Consider the following 24,423-nt stretch of genomic DNA (forward strand, 5'->3'; position numbering starts at 1 on the left):
AGCTCCCAAGGCACGCCTGGAGGAAGAGGGAGGAGGCCCGAGTCCCCTTGCCAGCCCTGGGCACAGACATGGTGGGATCCCCATCCTTCCAGGGCACCTTCTTTGGGGGAGAGCACACAGAAGGGCAACAGCAAGGCTGGACAAAACCCTGGAGAGAAAGCAGCTCTATCTGGAGGATAAAGGAGGCTTCCCCTGGGGTGGGGCACTGGACAGTCTCCTCAGAGGCAGAGGCCAGTGTCCAGAGGACAGTGGGGAGGCTCTTGCCCAGGCAGTCACAGTGACTGGGGCCTTTGGCAATGGTGGTGGGCTATGAGCTGTTTGGGGGTGGCTGGAACATAGCAGGTAAAGCAAGACCTGTTTTAAATTTGTTTTTTATGACAACCTGTTCTTAATTCACTCAACAGGAATTTATTTGGGCACCTACTACAGGCACGGAATTGGATTAATCATGAAGAGAACAGGAAGTGTCCCCACATCTGCAGTAAGAGCAGGGTGGTTACCCTGTTGTGCTGTCACCAGCAGCTCCACCACTTGCTGAGCTGGGCATTGGGCAGAGGTTCCTCAGTTGGCTCCAGGGCTGAGGCCTGCAGGGCTTGCATTCTATCACTGAAGGATGGGATCCTCGGGCCTTGAGGGCAGAGCAAGAAAAGGCACTGAAGCTTTGTTGTCCTTGGTCCTGGGGCAGCCTGGGGTGAAAGCAGCACACCTGGGCATGGCAGCAGCCTGCCCAAGGCCGGCATCCAGTTGGTCTTCCCAGAGGGAGCCTGGTACAGTGGGGCTCAGATGGCCACGCTGTTGGGGATCCGGTCTGGGGACAGGTAGTAATAGGGCAGCTTTTTGTTCTTGTTGCGTTCTGCAATCACACTGACAATGGCCTCCAGGCTCTTTCGGAAGCGGGCCATGGCTTCCTTCACAGGCTTCTCAATGAAGTGCTCTTCGGGGTACATGCCCAGGAATAGCTGAGGGCCAGACATGGACAGACAGGTGGCTTAGTGTACTGTGGGACTCCATAAACAGATAACCCTCACCCCACCCCAGAACCTACTCCCCAGGGGAGCCTCTGTTCACCTACCATTTCTGCTACCCTCTGCCACCTGCAGGAGTGACAGTCACAAGAAGGACAACATCCTGTCACTTGAAACAACATGGTAAACCTGGACATTATGGTAGGTGAAATAAGCCAGGCATAGAAAGATGGCACGGTCCCACTAATACATGGAGTTTGAACACCTTAAAGTTGAGTAGAATGTGGCTACCAATGGGGAGAGATGGGGAGAGGTGGGTCAGTGGGTACAGGCTGCAGTCAGGCAGGAGAGGGGTCCTAGAGGGCTGTGGCACGGCAAGGGACTCCAGTTGACAATATTGTAAAGTGTGTTTCATAGTAACTGGGGGCCTGTGTCCACCCACAAGGCAATGGTGTGTGAGATATTGGATCTGCTAAACACACAAAGTGATCATTACCGTGTGTGTGCGTGCGTGTGTGTGCGTGCGTGTGTGTGTGTGTGTGTGTGTGTGTGTGTGTATTGAGACATCATGCAGAACTGGAAGTATGTATAATGTGTCCATCAGAAACAAAAGGAAACTGAAAGCCAGGGCGATGCTGCCTCCAACCTACTTCCCTGAAGAGGCTCCAGGGCCCAGACCTGGCAGACAGGTTTACTAGGAAGGACCATGTCCCCTGCAGGGGCCACAGGGAGCTAGCAGTGGTCCAGCACAGTGGGACTGGCTGGGGTGTCCTGCATGATGCCCACCTGGGTTCCAGGCCTGTGGGGTCCTGAGCAAGGGCCCCGAGGGTCAGGGAATTGCAGGTGGAGCCTCTGGGGACCTGTGCTCATGTGCCTGCTCACACAGATAGCAGCACAGTAAGACTGGACTCATCTGTGGAAGCACTGTGGGATTGTAAAACCAGAAGGTCTCAGGTGGGAAGGGCAGTGGGATTTGGACGTGGTGTGAGGAAGTGAAATTCAGTCCTCATGATCTGCCATGATATTCTTCTACCAGGAATGCTTCACGCTGATGCAGGTGCAAGGATGGCTAGGAGGGACCAGCACCGGGCTGGTGACTGGCTCCTCCCGTCCACACACCCGAGGTCCTACCAAGGCCTGTGTCCACCCAGGAGGGCCCCCTGCCCCCGTTTGGCGGTGGGGTACAAGTGTGCACCTTTAGAAGGGGCAAGGACTCTTCGGGGGTCAGAGGGCCCACACCAGAGAGCTTAGTCCCTGAGAGAAGCGGGACGGGGACGCGGCGCCCTCTGGCGGCAGTGAGTGGAACCTGGTGGCACCTGGCCCCTTCTGCCCCTGCAGGGTGTCACTCAGGCTCCTCGCTTGCAGGATAGAACGGTGGAGCCTGCCCTCCAGCGCCGCTGTCCCCACCCGCGCCTCACCTCATTCTCCTGCACCTGGCTCAGCGCCCACACAGCGCCCAGGTGCCAGCACGAGCGGCCACGGTCAGGCAGCGTCTCCACGATCTGCTGGATAGTCACCACTCCTTTGGCCGTGGGAGGCGGGGCCCGCATGGTAGGGGGCGCGTTGGGGATCCAGGAGCACCAGTCGTACTGGGGACAGCGCAGACACACGGGTGGGGCCCCGGAGTCCAACTGCGCTCACGCGGGAACCTGCGCCGGACTGACCATGGTGGTCCGCGCCCCTCCCGACGCCCTGCCCCTCCTTAGTGGGGGCCCAGCATATGCCCCTGGGTAGGTACGGCAGGGTTAGGGTTAGGGTCAGGGTGAGGGTGAGGGGCCGGCTTGCCCACCTGCCCAAAGTTGACAGCCGCGTGCTGCGCGGACGCCGTGAATATGATCACGGTCAGGTACTCGGTCAGCTTCTCCCGGCTCCGCAGCGCCTTGGGGAAGCCTGGGGAGTTGGCGTTGTGAGTCGGGACCTAGCCCACCCGACCCGACGCAGGGAGACACCGTCAGTGAGATGCCCACCTGAGGCCTTGCTGCCTCGCATGCCGTACACATAGACGTCCTTGGTGAAGGCCTGCAGCTCCACATCCTCTGCCACCACCTGATCACTCTCATAGTAAAGGCCCACGACCTCAGCCACAAAGCTGGGGAGGGGCAGCTGATCAGCACGGGGTCCTGGGGACCTGCCCGGCTGGTGGGGGGCGCCGTCCAATCCCAGGCTCCTCCCCAGGGTCTCCCTCCTGGTGGTCCAGTCCTCCCCCCATGGTCTAGTCCATGGGGCTTCCCAGTCCCCCCACCCCCACCCCTCACCCCCACCCCCCGCTTGGCCCAGCCCCTGGGCTTCCCAGGCCCAACCCCGCGCACCTGCGGATGGCCTCCCAAACCAGCAGACCGTCATCGCGGTAGAAGTAGTAGGGGATGTCCTCGGCAATGTCCATGCCCCGGGCCCGGATAGCCTCCGGGAAGCACAGGGAGCCATAGGTCAGGTACTGCATGGCGCGCTGTACCATCTGCACGTGCCCGCCGCCACCCGTGGCATTGGCCTGCAGGAGGGGGCGCCCCTGAGCCAGCGCCCCTGGGTAATGGGGCAGCGGGGTGTGGACGGAGGGCAAACCCCGAATTGGGGGCGGCGATCAACTTGGGAAGGGCAAGCCCCCAGTCCACCTCCCAGTGGCACCTGGACCCGGGTAGGTGCAGGCCCAGGGTCGGGGCTCATACCTTGTCGAAGAGGCCGTACTCGCAGATGAGCTGCTCTCGGGCCTTGGTGTTGATGGCAATGGTGAACCGCACGTGGGCCACCAGCAGCTGGGGGACAGCAAACCTCAGAGAGGACTGCCGAAGCACCCCAGCCCAGCCCAGGGTGCTGATTTTCCTGCTGAGAAACTTCGGGGGCTTGGGGCTTCAGTGAGCACCATGGCATCGCGGCGTCATCAGCACTTGGCTACTGCCTTGGCCTCCTGAGCACCTCTCCAGGGCTCTCTCCCCACAGCTACTCCCACCTACCAGCTCCTGCTGGGCAGTGAGCTCCCTCCCCCAGCAGTTGGCTGTACCTTGAAAATGGGGTGCACAGCGGGTAGCTGGCGGTACATAGCAATGCCAAACACCTCAGACACCAGGTGTGTGCGCAGCAGGTGGGTGATGGTCTGGTGGACATGGAAGTCGCTGGAACGCACCCAGATTTTAGCCAAAAGCCAGTCATATTTTGCATCCGAAGGGAGAAAAATGGGGTTCTCCTCTCCTGGGGTTTGGTTGAGCTGATAGGTTGAAGAGAGAAAAGGTACTGGTGTGTTTTGCCCCAGAGGAGCTGTAGGAGAAGCTGCCTCCTGGAAATCCCAGAAGCATCTAAGCGTCTAAGCATCTTCAGCAGCAACTTTCAGACCACGGGAAGACCATAGGGGTCCTAGGGGCCCAGGACTGATGCCTCCTGTCCCAGCCACATCACTGAGTACCACTGTGCCTATGTGGGCTCCAGCTCCTCCTTCTGGGACAGGGATGCTGGTGGAGGTGGCTTGGGCACTGCCTCAGGAGTGGGGTGCAGTGGCTGTGTCCCTTGCCCACATTTCTCCCTCTCCACTCCCCTGAGAGCTGCTTGTCCCCAGGGTCTCCTGGGTGCTCGATTCCCCTTCCCTGCCGGTTCCAGCCGCTCTGGGGTCAAAGTGGCTTTACTCTAAGGTGCAAGTCAGGTTGTGTTAATCTCCTCCTGAAAAGCACCTGATCACCTTTTTTTTTTTTTTTTTTTAAATCCCAGTGCTGGGGATGGAAGCCAGGGCCTAGCACATCACTTTTACTGAGCTCCTGCGGTTCAGCATCTGACAGTGCAGCCCTGGGGAGGCAGGAAAGCTGGAAGGCACTAGCACTATGGCATCTACAGGGAGTCCTGGAGGGCTGGCATTTGAGGTGGCCTGGGGGAGCACTGCGTCACCACAGGTGCCGAGCCAAGAGCGAGAAAGGGGTTGGGGAGCTCTGGAGCTTGGAGAGAGGGCAGCTGGTGGGAGAGCCAGGGAGGGACAGCTGTTTGACAGTTGGTTTCATCCTTCAGGGATTTGGCAGGTGACTTCCTTGGCTGTCCCTCAATCCAAAACAGAGCTGTCTAAAAGAAATGTAATGCCAGCCCCTCAGGGAATGTCAATTTTTCAGGAAGACACATTTCAAAATGTAAAAGAAAACAGATGAAATACAGGTTAATAATATAACTTTATTTTACCCAATATAGTCAAAATATCACCTCAATATGAAGCCAGATTTAAAATTATTCAATAATATTTTTACCACTCTGAAATCTAGGGTGATAAAAATACATGGTGAATGTTTCAGTATAAAATTTTATTACAGTAAAAGACACATTGCCATTAGTACCCTCAAAATACTTCCTCTTGCTTTGAGCACATTTATTCCATCCTTCTTGCCACTTTCTGAAGCAGTTCTGGAAGTCCTTTTTCATGAATGTCTTTATGAGGAATGATTAGAAATATGGTAAATGCTGCTGCCAAGTGCCAGCCAACAGAAAGGCAGGCTCATAGAAACATCACAGTGCATCCTCACCTACCTTATTCACTGGATCTGGCACCATCAGCCTTCTGGGTCTTCTCCAAAGTCAAAAATGATCATGAAAGGTAAACAAGAGCAGCTACACACTCAGGAAAGAGGATTTCCAGAACAGCTTCTCAAAGCAAGAGAGTATTTTGAGGGAGATGCATGGAAATGGTCTTTTACTGTAATAAGTTTTAAAAATTTGAACATTCAAACATTCACTATATATATATATTTTATCACAATCGTACTTTGCAACCACAGTGGCTCTTGGTTTGGACCAGGTGAGTCTCAGCTCTCCCACCAGGCAGGGACAGGGCAGCTCTAACAGCCGCCCTGGCTATTCCTGGAGGACACAGAGGGTAGAGGAGGAAGAGCAGCTGCTGACTTGCACAGTGCTATTTATGAATGCGCTTAGGCGTCCATCTTTAACTGTCAGGTAATTTCAGGTAAAATTTGGATCACCAGGTAGGAGGCTAGAGAATTTTGCATCTGTATTCTTCTCACAGGGACCTAGAGGCTGGGCCTGCAGTGCCTAATGCCTGGCCACTACCTTCATTTTTAGCTATCTCCTTTATTACCTTAACATTTTGGGTCATATTCCTGGTGAGCTTGCACATAGACATGTTCACCACTTAAGGAGTGTCTTGGTTACTTTTCTAGTTGCTGAGACAACATACCTGACACCCAGAGTTAAAGGAGGAAAGGTTTATTTAGCTCCGAGTTCACAGAGGTTTAGGTTCATAGTTGGTTGGTTCCAAGGCAGGGCAGCATGGCAGAGGGGCATCGCAGCGGAGAAACAGTTCATGGCAAAGCAGGGCAGACACAAAGCAGCAAGAAGCACACCACAAGCAACCCTCTTTCTGTGCCTTCTATTTCATTCAGGCTACCCGTCCTTAGTCCATCTCTAAGAGTTGCCAAAGTCCTAACAGTTTCAGTCAGCCTTGCTGAAAAGTCCAGGTCCCAAGTCTCCTCTGAGACTTAAGGCAAACTCTTAGCTTTGAGCTCCTGTACAAACGAAAAAAAGAGTTAAATACTTCCAGCATACAAAGATAAACATTACCATTCCAAAAGGTACAAAAAGCGGGGTACAATGAAATGGGACCAAAGCAGGGAAAACATTCAGTACTGTAGTTGCGTGCGCAGCATCCAAGGTAATCTGTGGCAAGATGTGAGGTCCAAAGGGCTTGACTGGCTCTACCCTTCTGGCACTGCCGCTGTTGTAGTTCTCATGGCTTCTTTCTTAGGCTGGCTCTGCTCCTTCCTTGCAGTTTCCCTTGGATGATCCACATTCCCCAAACTTCTGGTGTCTCCACTGCACCTGTGGCTTCACACTCACAGCTTCACACACACTGCCTTCTCAGGAGCACACTGCCTAGCCTCCTAGGCCTTCTTCTGAAATGTGGGTGGAAGCCTTCCTTACTCCACAATTTGTGCATTTCGCATGCACCTAAAACCAGCAGTGTGTGGATGATACCAAGATCTGCTGTCAGCTGGAGGAGTAGCCAGGCTTCCTTCTCTCTTGGCTGTAGGTTTTGAGTGCCTGTGGACCAGATGCTGAGGAATAACTTCCCTATGCCTCCACAATGGTACTCTGGGGCTCTCTTCTCAAAGCAAAGTCTTTCACCTTTGCAACATTGAGGCTTCAAAGGCTGAAGTCCTGCTGCTTCTTGTGATGCCCTCAGGCCATCTTTTCTATTTTTCTCTTCTGAAATACTTGACTTTTTCTTGCTAGTCTTTTCAGAGACCAATTTTTCTTCTGTTCCATCTTTGCAGGCCACAAGTTTACTGGAGCTTCCTTTCTGACAAAACTCACACCTTTTTTTTTTTTTTGGTACTGGGGATCGAACTCAGGTCCTTGTGCTTTCGCAGCAGGAGGCAAAACTGCTGAGCTAAATCCCTGGCTCAAAATTCAAAACATTTTAATTCATTTTGCTGGGCTCTTTGCTTTTCATTCTGAGCATAAATCTGGCTAAAAGACCCCAACAGTAGCCATGGAACAGCCTCAACACTAGCCTGCCTTGAAATTTCTTCTGCCAGATTAGTTTGTTACCCTTAGTCTCAGCAAAGTCTCTCAACAGCAGCAAAATGCAGACAAACTTTCTGCCAAGCCATAACACACATTGTCTGGAGTCCAATAGCCAATGTAGTCCTTCTTCCCAACAGAAACCCGAGCCTGGTCTTACTGGCAGTGTTTCTATCAGCTTTCTGGTCTTCTGAGCTCTGAAAAGAATCTCCAATCAAGTACAGCCTAAGGCATTCCAAGGCTGCTTCTTCAGCCCACATCTCCAAACCTTCTCAAACTCTTCCCACAAGCAGTTCCCAAAGGCTTCTGAACCACAGGGTCAGGTACAGTCACAGCAACGACCCCACTTCTCTGGTACTAAATTCTGTCTTTGTTACTTTTCTCTTCTTGCTGAGATAAAAATACCCAACGCCCAAAGTTAAAGGAGGAAAGGTTTATTTAGCTCATAGTTTGTAGAGGTTTTGGTTCATAGTTGGCTGACTCCAAGGCAGGGTGGCATGGCAGAGGGGCGTTGCAGAACAGGCAGGCAGAAGGCAGCAAGCAGCAAGCAACAAGTGACCAGTGACCCTCTTTCTGTCCCTTATATTTTATCCAGGGTGGTACTCATGCCCTTAATCCTAGCACTGCACCAGGAGGCAATCTCAGTATCACACCCTTAATCCCAGCACAACACACCCTAGGTCCAGCCACCTTCAAAAAGCCCACCTATGACCACATGAGGCTTTGGGGGGACATCTAGACACAAGCCATAACAAGGAGAGTCTTCTTAAAAACTTGGAATACAGGGTTTATTGATCCTACATGTACATGACCTATTTCATCCCCCTTCAAGACCAAAGACATTAGGATTAATAGTAACTAAGGCATCTGCAAGATTTTCAGGGTCATTCAATTGCCAGCTTCTAGAGTGTCCTGTTCCAGACTCCTGGAGTGATCCCTAAATTCTGCAGTCAGTGTACTGAGTCTGCAGTCACCTTGGACTCCAGGAAAGGCAGAGCCTTGAAGACAGACCACCCAGGAAGGACCTGGGGCAGCCCCCGTCTCACAGGAGCCGACTGCCCCTTCAGACCATCAGGACTTCTCTAGAGCCCCCACACAGAGCCAGTTCTGAGCTCACCGCCAGCCAGAGCACAGCTCAGCCAGGACACCTAGCCCACCCACTGCCCAATCCCCAGTGTGAACCCTCATCTTTACACACTTCTCCTTGGAACCTCAGAGTTCCTCAGCCCCTGAAGACAGATCTTGAACCTGTCTGTGCTTCTGGCACAGCTGTGCTGATTCAAGCTCCTTTCCTACCCCCCTCTGCTGGTTCCTTGATGGATGGATCGGGGCAGGGGGTTGAATCCTTTTGGGATCCCAGAATCTGAGCTTTTGCTTAAAATTCCACTAGCATTCTTACAGAACAACGCTCTTCCTCTTTGAAAGGGTCCCAGTGCTCACCGTCTCCAGGGTCCCCATCTGCCCGCTGCTTCACTCTTTGGCATAACCTGTGTGGCCCACAGACTCCCATGGCTGGGCCCTGCCTAGAATTCATGGTGTGGTGCAGTACCCACCTCAGAGGAAGGAAAGGATTTCCCTGCACACTCAGTTAACCCTAAATGGAACCAGAGACTCTCAGGGAAACTGCCATTCTGATGCTGGCCCACCTGCATGCCGCCTGAAGGCGTATTTCTCTCTCTCTCCCTCTCATTTTGTAATAAACTCTGCCTATACTCTATATGATGGCCTATGTGTCTTATCTGAGACCTTTCATCAAAGACAGAAAAAACCTAGGAGCGAGTATCACTGTTCCTTGACATGTTAGGAACAGGCTTTCCAGTCACAACCCTGTGTCCTGTGTCTCTAATGCCCACATAAGCATCTGTCCGTGCACACAATGTCCTGGATTCTTGTATCCATTTTGCATAAATGAGATCCTGGTTTTATATCAGTTCCTGTGTCTTGCCTGTATTGCCTTTCTACTCTGTCAACACACGGCGGAGACATCTGGAGGTCAGCGGGGACAGATTCAGTATATTCATGTTGAAGGTGTGACAGTTTGTGGCCTGGCCATGGAAGGTCATTCATCCTGTCCTCTCCTGCTTCAGAGTGTTTTAAGTCTGTTTCCCCCACAAGTGTGTGGATCATTGTCCTTCCCAGCCCACCAACATGCTGGGTTCCCAACACTCCAACTGCAGGGTGTGGGATGTGCCAGCTGGGTAGAGAATGCCCTCTTCCTCCCAGGAAGGCTGGTGCACTCCTGCTCCATGGTACCCTTGTTGGATGTCAGGACATTTAAATGATAAGTAGTCTTGGCCTAGATCCCCCACCCAATTCCTCTCCAATGTCCCTGGACATGCCAGCCCAATCCCAAGACCCTCACATCTCCCACTCTGAAATCCAGAACCATGACAGGTACACTGGGTACCTAGGTGCTGCAAGACCTGCTCAGGTGCTGGCCCGGGGTGTGGCACTGGCTGCAGACACCTAGGTCTCACACAGTGAATACCACCCTGGGCTGTGGGCAGCATCAGGGCTGCTGTCCTTGCTAGCAGTTGGGTGTCCACCATCTTTTTTTGTCCATCTGGTGTACTGATGTTAACTTTAGTTTGCATTTTCCTAACTGCGGGCTGAGAATTTTCCATAGACTGATGGCCAGATTTCCATTTCCTCTTCTGTGAAGCCCTCTGAATATGCTCTGCCCATTGTTCTAGGAGGTGTTTGTCCTTCCTTATCAGTCTACAGGAGCTCTTTGCATGTTGCATGGTAACAATATTCACCCTTTAGCTGGCACTTGTGGCACAGCTATTACTGCCTTCTGGCTTTGCTTGTGGTGCATTTTACCACTCAATGTTTAAGACCTTATGTAACCAAGTATGCCTGTTTTTTCCTCAAGACTTCTTGGTTTTACTTTTAAAGTCTCCCTAGTCCACAGACAATCCACTGTCTCCTATCTCCTCTTCCACTTTTTTCACTTCAGACTTTACTTATCTTTCTGACCTCATGCAGCATCCAGCCTTACCAGTGCCTTCATGCTGGTCCTTCCGATTCTGCAAAAAAGTGCTCTGTGGGGGACTGGGATAATCTTCCTGGTGGTTCTTTAAAGCCCTCAGTCTGCTGAGTGGGGAGTCTGCAGTGGGACACTAACTTCCCACCGGGTAAGCTATACCACAGAACCACGCATCCATCACTAGATGATCTAACCACTTGTCGGGTCCTGAAGAACACCATGTGTTCTCTGTTCCTATAGGACGTCACAAGTCCTTCTCAAGCACACACGTATTTCATTCTGATCTCCTGACATCATCAGGCAAGGCCCACACATCTGTCAATTAATATCCAGACACATCTCCTCACATACAAAAATCTCAGCCTCTCACCCCAAGGACACGAGGTCCTCCCTGGACTCGCCTGCAGCCCCAAGTCAGTATTCTTATTTATGATTTTTAATAAAAAATGGAGTTGTGCCTTTTCAAACGACATTTGCTCTGTGGACTGACACAGTCGCAGGCCTTCCCTCACTGGTGGAATGAGTCACAGGTGGCTCTCCTGATACTGAACCACCTGGAGTGACTACTTCCTGGGAACCTACTGCTCATGATCACACTGCTGTGCTCACTTCGCCCGTGGCCTCTTTAGATTTCTTTTTAAATCCCGGGTGGTAACTTAGCTTGGTTTTCAGCTTCCTTTTGCAGGCCCCTGGAGCCCATTACAGATGGGATGAAGTTGGCGGCTGATGAGCCTTTGAGGGCTCTGGGAACACGCACTGCCTGAAGGTCAGCTAAGCCTGCGCTCACTGCACCAGGGATGCAGTCTAGAGTTTCATCAACTTTCCAACTGCTGGTATGGAAACTGCCCTGTTTTCCACAGTTTCTTCTAATTTACATTATCCTAGCTTAAAAAAAAATCTGTTTCTTCTAGCTTATCTAATTTTGTTGCCTCACAGTTACTCTTTCTGTTTAAGATATCTGAACACAATTATTCCTTTTACTGTCTTCCTTCTTATTCTCCGCTGTGCACAGCTCTGGTGCTGGAGGTGGAACCCAGGGCCTCATGTGTGCACAGGAGGAGCGCGGCACTGGGCTTGCCCTCCAGCCCTCGCTTTCTCTCTTTTCCCTGCAGCCTCTTGAGATCCTTTTCCCAGAATTTTGAAGAACCAGATTTTGGATTTAGTGCCCTCTGACTTTCATCTGCACAGGGCTTGGTATTTGCATGCCTTCCATTTTCAGGGCAGGAAAGAAACTCCAGAGGCCCCTGTGGTGGCCCATGGTCCAGGTGCCAGCAGGAGGCTAGAGACTTCCCACTGTCACCTGTTGCTGGCCCTTCCCCTTTGCTCAGTTTCTGAGGCTCAGGCTTCCTTCTGATGACAGTCTGTGCTCCTGGGCCGGTGCTAGGTACCAGATGTGCTGGGTGGGGGCCAGATGTGCCAGGGAAGGCTCTCCTGCTACCTTGGGCTCTGGGATTCTGGGACCCGAGTCCTCTGGCCGGTGAGTGGGACACTGCGCAAGGGCAGAGCTCTTCCCACCTCTTTCCCCGGCCCCCTCCTCCTGTCTGGGGAGACAGAGTCCCAAAGCCCGTCGCCACCTACCTGGATGGCTATAGGCACGATCTTGTTGGCCAGGTTCTTGTACAGCAGGCAGATGGGCGCCGCCAGGAACTGGTGCGTGCAGGGATCTGTTTTGTTGGCATCGATGCCGTCCAGCAGCTCATAGTCCACGATGAAGATGTTGCCCTGCTGCGGGAGGCAGACAGGCCAGGTCACTGCCCATGGACTGCTGCTGCCCTTTGGTAGAGCCCCCCTCCTCGTTCACCACAGGAGCTCAGAGTCACAAGGTCATAGCGGGGCGATCCTCGCTGCGGGCGGACCAGGCCTGTCGGAGGCTGTGACAGAGTTCCTTGTTGTGAAGTCCTCCGGCCGCCAACGCACCCTCTAGGGGTGGCCGCACCCTAACCTGGGGCTGACGTGGGGTCCGGCAGGGGGCGCCGAGGGTCTGCGACGTGGGGGGGCGGCGGGGGCGGGGTTGGGACGTCACCGTCACCTTCACTTTAGCCTAAGCCTGTGCACCTCTGCCCTCCTCCTCTCGAGGGGGGTGTCGCGCGTGAACGTGGCGTGAGGCGCTTCAGTCCTCCGTGGGAGGAAGGTGCGGCGCCATCCAGCCTGCAGCTGCCCCCATCGTGGTCAGGCCTGCAGGGCACTCCGGACCCAGCCAGGAGCAAGGCCGGGCCGGGCGTGCCCCTTGTCCTGAGCCACCCCATCACTTTGCTGGACACCGGCACTGACCCCGACCAGGCAGCCCTGGAGCCTCTGGCCAGTGATCCCCACTCTAGGGTCCTGGCTGCGGTGGGGATCTAGCTCAGGACTCCTGCTAGCCAGGAGGATGGGGCAGAGACATCTGCTGGGGCGGTGGGCAACAGAGCCTTCCTTTCTGGGAGTGGGTGGTGTTTGCAAAACTAGGGGAAGCTGAGTCTGAAGCTGGTGTCACTGTTACCCCCAGGGAGCAGCCCCTTCAGGACAATCCCCCAGGGGCAGAGCAGTGGAGACAGAAGGCCAGTTTTCGCCTGCACTTTGATCTAGCTGTGCCCACTTTCACTGCTGCCTGGACCAAGGCATTTCTTGGGTTAAGCCAGACATTTCAATTTTGTGACTCAAAACCAAAGAACCTAATATAAACTGTATACAGCAATCTTGAAGAGCTGTACCTTGGAATAAAAACCACCGATAGGAATACTTACAATTATCATGTGTCAAAAAACCAGGAAGTTCTCTACTTGTGTTCCAAAAAGAACCAGCACAGGTAGAGATAAAACAGGTTTTAGGAGTTTTAGCAGGCCACAGATTGCCATGGGGCCACCAAAGAGAGATGGCAGGAATGACTGGGAATTAAGCATTGTGCCTGGTAGGGAAGAGGGGACAGTGGAGAGAGGGTCAGTGTGTGTGCCAGGAACAGTCCCTGTGGCTGGTAGATTCCTGGATTATTGCCCAGATCCTAACCACAGCTGAGCATGGGGACCACAAGGGGGCAGCTCAAAGGGAAGATGTTCTCCAACCCACCTCCTCTGGAAGTGCCCCCCAGGGTGAGGCTGTGCCTGTCTGGGGCCCAGGAGGGGCCTGTTCTTGGTGGCTGAAGGCACAGATGGCTGCCAGGCCCTTTCAAGACCCTGATGCTCTGGCTTTTAAGGCTCTGTTATTCCCTAAAGTTTGAAACCTACAGCTATGACTCAAGCTTACTGTATTCAGCAACTAAATCTGCAGAGGAATACTGCCGTGTGTGTGTGTGTGTGGGGGGGAAGCTGTGTGGCAAGAGACCCTGCCAAGCTGGGTCCAGCATGGATAGCCAGGATAGGCAGTGGGGAGATACAGAGGGCTGATGTTGGGACCATCAGTCCCCAGGGTAGAAGGTACCTGACACTGGGTCCCACCAGATTTGGGAGGACTAGGTCTGAATCAGCTCCAGCTGCCTAGGAAGTGCGGGGCTGGAAAAGGCTGGGGAAGGCTGGGGCAGGAGTGACACCAGCATTTCTCATTAGAGGGTTTAAATTCAGTCATTTCCACTCATGTTCTTGCATGAAGCCTGCTTCTTTCTCTGGTTTCCTCACAGGTAGCAATTTGAAAACAGTATGTGCAAAGCACCTGTCACATGCCTGACCCACCATCTGCCCCTAGCCAGGGGCAGCCCTTGTAATCGTGGACATTGATATTGAAAATTGTGGCATCAAGTTGCCAGATGTAAGTATGATGGAGAACAGCCCTTCAGATCTTGATTTATGAGGCCCAGGATGCCCCCCCCCCATGCCCAGGATCCTTATCAGCACTGCTACCAGGAAAAGGAGGAGGCTGCCAATCTCACGATCTCACATGGGTGGCCAGCTAGCCAGGCCTGAAGGTGATGCCTGGGGACCAGCTGGCTGCAGAAGGTGGCTTTTCCGACCCACCAGCAGGCCCTACCTGGATCTCTTGCTCCAAGGTGAGCTGCCGCTCCAGGCTGCACTCCACCATGTCTGTGGTCACTGGGAGCTTCGGGGGCAGCTGTGTGCAGCGCTGGATGAGCACAGGGTTGCAGCCATTCAGGAACTGGTAGCCGAACATGAGGTCCTCCTGCCAGTGCTGCATGACTCGCTCTAGGGAGGAGGCCGGGCTACTGAGCTCAAGCAGAGGGCACCAGGGCCACAGCCCTCCTGATACTGCCCCAAAGCAGAGACTCTGAGGGCCCCCTCTCCTGAGCACCAGAGGGCTAGCTGGACACAGGCTGCACCTGCCATCCCCAACTGCTGTGGGGACCACCCATCAGGTCCTGCTGCTACCTGTTCTCCCTTACTGGCCCTTAGCAGCTCCAGACTCCAGGGCACCCACCCCTCTCAAATCTCAGCTCCTTCTCTCAGCATGCGGGAGGAGGGTGCACTGGAAAGGCATCACCCAAGGCTCTTTGCTGTGCTCCCTACACCTCCTTCCTTAATTCCCGTGGCTGTGTGTCCTTCCCATGCCACCACTGCCCACCATGATGCCATGCTCTACCAAGCACACTGTTAGGGTTTCTATCTGGATATTCCCCAAAGCCTCATAGGTGGGGCTTTTGGAAGGTGACTGGATCATGAGGGCTGACACTCATTGGTGGAGTAGTTCCCTGGCGAGTCTATAGCTAAATGTGACCTTGGGAGGGGAAGCTTGGTGGAGGAGGTGGGTCACTGGGGGTGTGGCCTAGAAGGGTCTGTCTTCCTCCTGCCTTGACCTCTCTCTGCTTCCTGAATGCCATGAGCTGTTTCTCCTCTGCCATGCCACTTGGCCATGCCACCCTGCCTTTGAGCCAGCTGCCTATAGACTGAAACCTCTACAAACCATGAACCAAAATAAACCTCTCCTCCTTAGAGTTGTGGGTGTCAGGTATTGTGTCTCAGTGACAAGAAAGTAAGATAAACATTCAGGTCTGAAGTCCCCAACTTTAAAAACAAGCATTTCCATACAAGGTGAGTCTCACCTTGACTTGGATCACGAGTATCACCAATGGCTGATTTGTGTAAAGAAAAAGTTCTGTTGTTTTTGAGGCTTGTGATGATGAAAGAGGTCATGGGTGCTAGAGATGGAATGTCTCACTGGGGTCTCTGGGTGCGAGGGTGGCCACCGTGAGGAGGGTGGCCTGGGACGCAGGGCTGGGGTTGGGTGGCTGCGTGTGCAAACTCCTGAGTTGTGGTGTGTGGAGCACCCATGCCAGTCTCCTGGCAAATCCAGGACAGGGAAATTTCCCCCCTGCCCTGTCCCCAAACCCTGGAGCCCCATGCACACTCACCGGAAATGGTGTTGCTGATCTTGACGAAGATCTTCTCAAAGTCAGCAAAGTCATGCCAGGAGGACTGGAACATGTGCATGAACCGGTTGATGAATAGGTTCTCCATCCTGCAGAAAGACAGGGTGGTACTCATAAGGTGCTATGCCCCCCATTTCCCAGGCAGGTGGCTTTGTGCGGCCAGGATGCACCCACAGCCACATGACCCTTGCCTGTGAAGAGGCCAGCAGGTGCCCCAAGAAGAGCCTAGAGCCGAGAATCTGCCCTCACCCTCACTCACCCCAGCCTGCATCCCCAGTGCATCCTGTCGCCGCCTGCACTCACCGGTCCACTGAGTCAGCTCTGGCGCCACCCATCCCCAGGTGTCTGCTGCCGTTCAGCAGTCAGTTCTGCGTGAACACCCAAAGCGCAGTCTGCTGCCCCATGCAGCTGCTACCCAGGGCCTGGCCTCAGGAGTGTGCAGGTCACTCACTTCCTGCCTGGGCCTGGCTCTGGGCCTGGTGCTGGGCGGAACATGAGCGCAAACCTTCGTCACGCAGGATGGCCCAGCAGGAACTCGCCAAGGTCACACACAGGCCGCAGGTACCAGGTGAGACGTGTGGCCTGTGTGATCCCGTGGGAAATGAGGCCAGGAAAGGTGGAGGGGGAGGGCCTTCCTTGGCCTCCTACACATTCCTGGTGTGGGCAGAACAGAGGCTGGGCAGTCCTGTCCAGGCCTCACTGGGATGCACCCTGCCTCAGTCTCTCTCTGGCATGCACAGCAGAGAGGAAGGAGGACAGGAGATACACAGGCACATGGTTGTGCCGGGGGGGAGTCCAGGGGCTCTCTGCAGAGTCTGAGGTCGGGGACTCCGTCCAGAGTGGACCTGGCTGACAGGACAGAGGGGTCAGACACATCAATTCTGGTGTCCCGGGGAGATGCCCTATGGTGTGTTTGAGGCAGCCAGCAAGGCAGGCTGTATGCAGGAGAGCTGTAGTGTGTGGGCTTATTTGGGCACTGAGTATGGTTCTAGGAAGTGTTGGGTGTGGAGTTGAGGAGGCTTGGTGGCCTAGGAGCCACCCACAGGGCTGATGGAGCACATTCCTGGGTGTGTCTGGGTGGGTCGCAGAGCTGTGGCCTGGGGGTCCGTGTCTGGTCCCTGCCCATTTGCTCTCTGGCACTGTTCCCTGCTCTATTTCCTGGCTGCCATGGAGTGAGAGGCTTTCCTCCACCATGCCCTTCCTCCATGATGTTCCTGCTGTGGAGCCAGCTGGCTCTGGACTGAATCCCTGGACACTGTGAGCCAAATTAAACCTCTTCTCCCTTAAGTCTACTATTGGGTCTCAGTGATAGGAAAGTGACTGACTATTCTCTCTACCTCTGGTGCTTGCATCACTTTAACCTGCCCTTGTGGCACATTCCCACCTGTGACTGTCCTGCCAGCCAAGCAGGCAGGGAGGCCTCATAAGCAACCCAAGAATGTAATGACCCAGCCTAGCCCTGTTTCCACCTGGCCACCTCCTTCCTGGACCAGATCCCTTGTGAGCTGGGCATCCTGGGCAGAATCCCCGTGCAGCAAGAGGAGTCAGACCTCTGTGGTCTCTGGTGTCCCTGTTGGGTGGAAAGGACTTATTTTTGTGGGAGGAGAGGCCTTCCAGACCCCTGAGATCCTGCTGGGGCTTGAGGAGGGCCCAGCACCACATGGTGCCTGGAAATGAGGTCCTGTGCCAGGGTGCCCACCCCAGTAACTTGTGGGGAGCTGGAGTGAGTCACAGCCTCCCCAGCTGGGCCCTCTGACACAAGGCAGAGGTTGGCACTGAAGTGGGTGGAGTTTGGCCATCCTCAGGGGAAGGCACAGAGCCAGGAAGAAGTGGGGTTGGGAGGAGAGTATTTGCCTGGCATCTGGAGGCAAAATACTTCTGCATATGTATGGGCAAGCGGAATACTCAGGACTTCAAAGATTTGCATTTGCACAAAAGAGGCAGCTTCAGCTTGGACAGCACACGTGGCTGGTTCAAGGGGCACAGCCAGGGAATGTCATAGCCAGGTGACAGCCTGGCCAGGTAACAACAAAGCAGGCAGGCACCTGATGCCTATTCCACAGCCTTTTCCTGTGGAGCCTGGGTGGATGCTGGCGTGGCCGAACATTTATTTCCCCCTGCCGTGCTCCCTCTCCCACTTCTCCTTTCCCATTTCGAGGCTCTGACTTTGGGGTGATGACAGAGCTCATGGAGCAGGGCTTGGCCCCTTTCTGTGCAGCAGATGGCCGGAGGAAAAGCTCATTTCCCAGAAGTGGCCGGAAGCCAAGCTGCCCAGAGCAGGGGTGCAACAGGGAAGGGCTCCACAGTGACCTCAGCCACGATTTTCAGTTTTGCACCGGGGGAGGGCGCTTGCTGACCACAGCAAGGCACATGCCCAGCTGCCCAGGAGTGCAGAGCCTGGCTTGGGTGTATGGGCAATCAGCCCTGCAGAGTGGGGTCTGGAATCTCAGAGTTCCCATCTCCTGCCATGCACACAGGGTCTGGCCACAGACCCTGCATGGACAGGCCCGGCGGGCACAGATGAGTGCCCTGGGCCATCATCCCAGCACGGGGCCTCAGGCCCAGTCCTGATCCTTGCAGTGCTGTCACCCCATTTATTAAGTGGACCAGAAGTGTGGTGCTGGCCACCGGGCCAGCCTGATCTCCACAAAGCACTGGAGTCAACAGAGTGACTCCGACCACATTCTCACTTCCCGCGCGTGAAATCCCAATGCCCCGTTCCTCTGGGCCTCCTCACATTTCTTCTCCTTTTCCCCCCAACCCAGTTCTTCGCCTGAAGATCCCTTCTCTGCCTTCACGGAACCAGTGCCCAGGGTGGCCACAGTCAAAGGGCCCTGGTTAGCATGGAGCCCTGGCCTCTCAGGAGAGGCATCTGAGCACTGTCATGTCCTTTCCTGAAAACCTCAAGTGCCGGCCTCCATGGTTCCGCCTGTCCCTGCACATGCTGGCCTCTGTGCCTCCTTGTGCTTTGTGCCTTGGATCCTTGGCCATATGGCCTTACGAAGGCCTCACCTTGGTCCTGCACTGACAAGGATCTCATGGCCCCAGTGCCTTCTCCTTGGAGCTTCATATCTATACATCTGCACCCACCCGGGACCCACCCATGTGCTGGGCACTGGTTACCTGTCACTAGTGCCGTCCTGAGGATGGGATGGGCTGTCCACTTTTGCAGTGCATATGTGAGGAAGCCTGGCTTGATCTCATAATGGCCCCAGATGCAAGAGGATGCTGCAGGCGCCTCAGAGATCCCAGGAAAAGCTGTGAAGGGCTTCCTCTAAGTGACAAGGGACGCTTGAAGGTGGGTTTGTGGGAGCAGAGTTCAGTGCTGTCTGCAGTTTCAGTACCAGGGAGCCTGGAACGCACTCTGCATGGTAACAGAGGCTACTGTAGTTTGCCCCACTGCAGAAGACACACAATGTTTGCCACATCAGTGTGACTGTGGTGTGACCACTGAAAAAACCGTTTTTAGGAAAACATCACTTTATACTCTGTATTAACAGTCTTATTATGTGACCCATTTTTTTTGAGACAGGGTCTCAGTATATGGCCCAGGCTGGCCTTCAACTAGGGGCGATCCTCCTGCCTCAGCCTCCCAAATGCTGGGATTATAGACATGTGCCACCATGCCCAGCTACATGACCCATTTTTTTTTTTTTTTGATACTGGGCATCGAACTCAGGACCTTGTGCTTTCGAGGCAGGCACTGGAACCACTGAGCTAAATCTCTGGCCTTACATGACCCATTTTTTAAAATAAACAACAACAAAAATGCTATTTTAGTAAGTCAAATTGACATTTTCTAGGTTCCTTTAACTTGAAGGTGAGACTTCTCCGCCAATATTTTCTCAACAAATTGATGTTTCCAATGGCCACGTCTCTGATTTAATAATAGAGTTCAGTGTCAGTAAACAGGGCAGAGACAAAGAAATACGCTTTGTGGGCATCACTAGCAGAAGGAGGGTGCTATGGTTAATATCTGGATGTCCCACCAAGGCCTGGTGCACTCAGAGGTGAGGCTTGTGGCAGGTGATTAGATTAAGGGGCAGAAGAGGTGGTCATGGGGGTGTGGCCTGGAAAGGTCCAGCCCCCTCTCTGGCTCCTCCCTTCTCTCTGCTTCCTGGCCACCATGCTTCAACCAGCTCTTCTCCACCCAGACCCTTCCATCCTGCCTTCCTGCCTTGGAGCCAGCCAACTATGAACTAAAACCAGGAGGCATAAACTCCTCCTTAAGCTGTGAGTGTTGGGAATTGTGTCCCAGGGACAAGAAAGTGACTAAGACAGAGGGGACTGTTTTTAAAATGTTCAAGAGCTCATGGCTACCTTCAGTGCCAAGAGTCCCCTGACTCAGGTTTGCCTCAGTGCCCGCTCCCTCCTCCATGGGGACTGGGCGTTGTCCCTCACTGCTGCCCAGCCTAGCCTTTCTCAGCTGCCCTTCACGGCTGCTGTCTCCTCTCCTCAGCACCTGCACCTTCCACAGAGGCCACACAGCTTGTAAAATCACTCAGAATCTGCACCAGACCTAAGCATGTCCAGCTATCTTTGAATCAACCTCCATGCCCCTAATGCCTGATCCCTGTTGATTTTAGGTGACAGCTGTTGTTCTTAGTGCCAGGATGAGGAGAACTTGAGTACTGTTCAGCGCAGATGCCATTTCTTATTCAAGACTCTCAGTTCATAGTTGGTGGAATGCAAGGACATGGCCCACAGGACAGCACAGACCCTAGTATAAGGACAAGGATGCTCTACTCCTGCCCCAGGCCATCTGTCCATCAGGGTGAGCTGGACCCTGGCCACCTCTCCTGGCTCAGTCCCTTCCAGTGCAGTCCTACAGCCTAGGAAGGAAGCTCTGCTGAAATGTCGTTCAAAGCAGATGCCCAGCTTATTAGTCTGTACGTGGATGAGAAGTACACGAAGTGCCCCTCCTAGAGCCACCAGGAAATGTCACAACCCAGCGGTCCTATGAGGGGGGCCAGGCTCTTCCTTCCCTGCGGTGCCTGCCTGCGTCTTCCCAGATAGTGACAAGGCCAGGTAGGGTGCCCTTGACAGTGAAGCCTTCCTGGCCCACCAATGAGAGAATGCCAGTGGGAGAGGGTCCCCAGCACCCTTGGGTGTGGCCAGACAGCACTGGATGCCACGGTCTTTGTCAGCCTCTGAAGTGTGTAGATTCCCCCTGAGGTGGCCCTGCCACCCTGGGGTGGACCATATTTGACCCAGGTTCTCAGGCCTGGCCTCTTTAAGGACTGATTCGGGCAAAAATCCAGCAGCACAGAGCTGAGTATCTGCCACCTTCCTCAAGGTGCCTTGTGGATGGTGCTGGACCGCCCTCCACAAGTTCCTTCACTGCAGAGTGGATGGTGACCATGCCACCTCATGGGGCACTGTGATGGGTGGATGGGGAAGCCTAGCATCCATCAGCACTTCACTGTCACCTTGGTGACAGCCCACACCCTAGAAGGGTGGCCATGTGGGTGGTGACAGAGTGTTCCCCCAAAGATACCCAGAGTTGGAGTCCCCTGGCCTTGACTGTGTGGACACAGCTAGTGGCTGGGGACAGAGAACCCACCCTTGGCCAAGGTGATAAAACTTGGCAGGAGCTGCTAGGCCAGCCACCACCCAGGCCCAGGGACCATGGCAATGGGAGGGGATGCTGCCCCTGCCATGGCCACTGCAGCACTTGGAAACTTACGCTTTGGAATAGTTCAGGACGAAGTCCACACCTTTCTCGCTGTCAAATTGGATGTCTCGAGGTAAATCTTTGTGGCATTTTGCATCTATACTCAAGGGGAAGCCTGGGTTCCACTCCATCCACCTAGCAGGCAGAGAAGCAATCCTGGTTAAAGCTGGGCTGTGCAGTAGCCCGGAAGCTGAAAGTGGCCGGTGCTGTCATTGATGTGCCCATGATATGGTCAACATGTCACAGGCCGACTCTACACCAGTAAGGCCCTGTGAGGGAAACAGTGTCACCTGTACAGAAAGGAAGGAGAAGGAAGCCCCAGAAACCTCCCTCGTTGGATCCAACCCCAAAGAGCCCTGTCCCTGCAGAGCCCGCTGTACCCATCCAGGAGTCAGGAATATGACACCTGCCAAGTCACCCCAGCCTGGACATTAGCTTGGTAGTGTGTGTTACTGGGCTGCATGCGTCTCCTGCCTGTGGTGGTCAGGAAGCTCTAGCGCCTACAGGCAGTAGGCAGCAGCAGATATGGGCAAGGACCCCCTCAGGCACAGACTGCCAAGGGATTGTCCCCTTTGACCTTCCAGCAACAGCAGGATTAGAGACAGATGCAACTGAAACAGCCTAAATCCAATAACAGGGATTACATCCGGTGACCTTGGAACTAATCCCACCGCACTGAGCACTCATATTTTACTTTTCTTTTGGTTCACTTATTGACCCAACTTGAGCTATGGAAACAAAACAGAAACACCATTCATTTCCTTGAGGCAGAAGAAAAGAACTTGTGCTTGTTGAAGGCCAAAATTTACCCGAGGTTTCAGACTTTTCACTTGTATTCCTGCCTCTCCTTTCTTTTCAACCTCTCCTTCAGGAGGAAGATTTTAAATCATTATGTCTTGCATATTTTTAATTGGATCTTGTGGTTTTCCTCCTGGAGAGATCCCTGCTGTTTTCCATGGTGTCCCTGGCCCCCAGCAAGTCTCTGGATCATGACAGTTGACCAGGAGCTGGACAGGATCACTCAGGGACAAGGCATTTGGGGAAGCATGTCCTGTCATGCAGCACAAGGGCATTTAGAGTGCTTCCCGAGGGTGTAGCCCTGTGCATTTCTCACTGAGGTTTGCTATGGCACTCTGCTTGCTCAGACTTTAAGAAACTGGCTGCTCTGCTTGTGTAATGGCCAGGCCGGCACACTGGCAGGGACAGCAATGTACACAAGTGTGCAAAGCAGTTCCTTCTGTTTCCTTAGGGAGTAGACCAGGCATCTCCAATATACATGTAAGCAGGGCCAGGGCTTCTGGGAGCTTGGGCAATTACTGCAGGAACTGTCCATGGCTTAACCATTGCCAGGCATGGCAATGTCAGCATTCCTAAAGAGCTCCTCTTGGCCACTGGGCAGCTCAAGGGCACTAATGAATTTTTTTTTTTTTGAGACAAGGTCTCACTTTCTAGCCCAGGCTGGCTTTGAACTCACTATGTATCCCAGGCTGGCCTCAAAATCACAGCAATCCTTCTGCCTCAGCCTCCTGAATGCTGAGATTACAGGTGTGCACCACCATGCTAATGGTTTTAAGAGCTTACTAGAGTTGGAGTTTCTCAGTATCAGCAAGGGGACAAGTGCCTGCAGTGACATCCATGTTTTTTTAGGTGAAGTTTGCTTGGAACAAGGTCAGCTCTTTGGCCTGCACAGATGGAACTGTCACTGCCACTGCCTCCCAGCTTCTTAGGTGCAGCCCCCAGGGTCAGTGATGCCACAGTGCCCATGTGAGGCAAGGAGATGACAGGGCTTCCACACAGGGACAGAGCAGTTGGCCAAATGGCCGCGGCCCTTCCTCAATGCCCTGCGAGCCCCTGACAGGTTGGCTGGTGGGAGCCACACACCTCTGCACCACAGATGTGATGGGTCCTTGGGTGCGTAAATCATGCACTTCCATGTAGAAAGACTTCCTCCCACCACAAAACACAAATCATAAATTAAGATCTCAACAGAGAAAGGGAAAGAGAACAGTCACTCTGAGACCTGCTCGGTCTCCTTGGAGACAAAAGTTTAGTTGTTCTGCATTTAAGTTTTGAGCAACTCTCAGGGGCTGGAAATAGAAGGGCTGCAACACAACACACACAAGACCACCGAGACACAGAGCCGTGAGTCAGACACATGCAGCCAGATACAGGAGATGGAAGATGTGAAAAGCAAGAGCTCCTGAAGGAGGTGGAGGGAGAGACCTGAAAGCAAAGCCACCAGAGAAACAGAAAGAAACCTCCTGGAGCTAAACAAGACTTCCGCTTCCTGATTTAAGTCCTGGATAGAAAGAAAAATGGTCAGACTGTTACTGCAGCTCTCACTGATCATATTGGAAATGGGAAGGCAGTGTGATATGTTAGAGGTGTTTTTAAGATCATATTCTTGCATCAGGTGATCGGGGGGATAGGCTCAGGTGTGATGCTGCCCATGCACGTTAACGGACAAGTTCAGCGGAACAAAGCTTAGATTAGAATGAACCATGAAATGCCAAGATTTTATAGTAAAGTACGTTTGTTATAAAACAGAGCAAATAGGATATTCAGCATAGAAATAAAAACTGGAGAGGGATGTTTGTTGTTAGTACTATTACTTGTTTTGTGAATTCCAGATATGAAGTAAGAAGACCCACGGGTGCAAATAACGGAAATTATTTAACAATTAACTGACAAGACAAGAGAGGAGGTAGACAGGCAGAGCACAGGGGAAGCCCACTACATAAACCCTAGTAGCCCCTCCTTATCTCCAATAAAGTCCAAAGGATACAATGGGGGGAGGGGCTACTTAAAGGAAAATTAAAGAAAAATATGTTCACACTTACGCACTTATACATATACATATACACATATACATATACACATATACATATACACACACACATACATGTATTTCCCCTCTGGGGCCACTACATTGCTGCAGTAGATACACATGCATCCCCCTACTTAATCACTAACTCCAAGGAAACTTGTCTGTGAGGCCCCTCCT

The 24,423-nt window shown here is 53.3% G+C and overlaps 1 protein-coding gene across 1 annotated transcript in view; it reads right to left on the reverse strand.

The window, feature by feature from the left end:
* Nucleotides 1-353: 353 nt before the first annotated feature.
* Alox5 (arachidonate 5-lipoxygenase) overlaps nt 354-24,423 on the reverse strand; it is a 52,211-nt gene continuing 28,141 nt past the window's right edge. The window contains exons 4-14 of the mRNA XM_004875205.3: nt 21,432-21,554; nt 15,728-15,834; nt 14,392-14,564; nt 12,034-12,180; nt 3,961-4,164; nt 3,629-3,715; nt 3,275-3,453; nt 2,933-3,054; nt 2,755-2,855; nt 2,384-2,554; nt 354-959 (exon numbers count right to left, since the gene is read on the reverse strand). Coding sequence (XP_004875262.1) covers nt 780-959; nt 2,384-2,554; nt 2,755-2,855; nt 2,933-3,054; nt 3,275-3,453; nt 3,629-3,715; nt 3,961-4,164; nt 12,034-12,180; nt 14,392-14,564; nt 15,728-15,834; nt 21,432-21,554 — 1,594 coding nt within the window. The 3' untranslated portion in view covers nt 354-779. The remainder of the gene's footprint in view (nt 960-2,383; nt 2,555-2,754; nt 2,856-2,932; nt 3,055-3,274; nt 3,454-3,628; nt 3,716-3,960; nt 4,165-12,033; nt 12,181-14,391; nt 14,565-15,727; nt 15,835-21,431; nt 21,555-24,423) is intronic.

The sequence above is a fragment of the Heterocephalus glaber genome, unplaced genomic scaffold (genome assembly GCF_053883595.1).
Source record: "Heterocephalus glaber isolate CG9 unplaced genomic scaffold, H.glaber_assembly_v1.0 deba00001258, whole genome shotgun sequence".
In the NCBI taxonomy this organism is placed as follows: Eukaryota; Metazoa; Chordata; class Mammalia; order Rodentia; family Bathyergidae; genus Heterocephalus; species Heterocephalus glaber.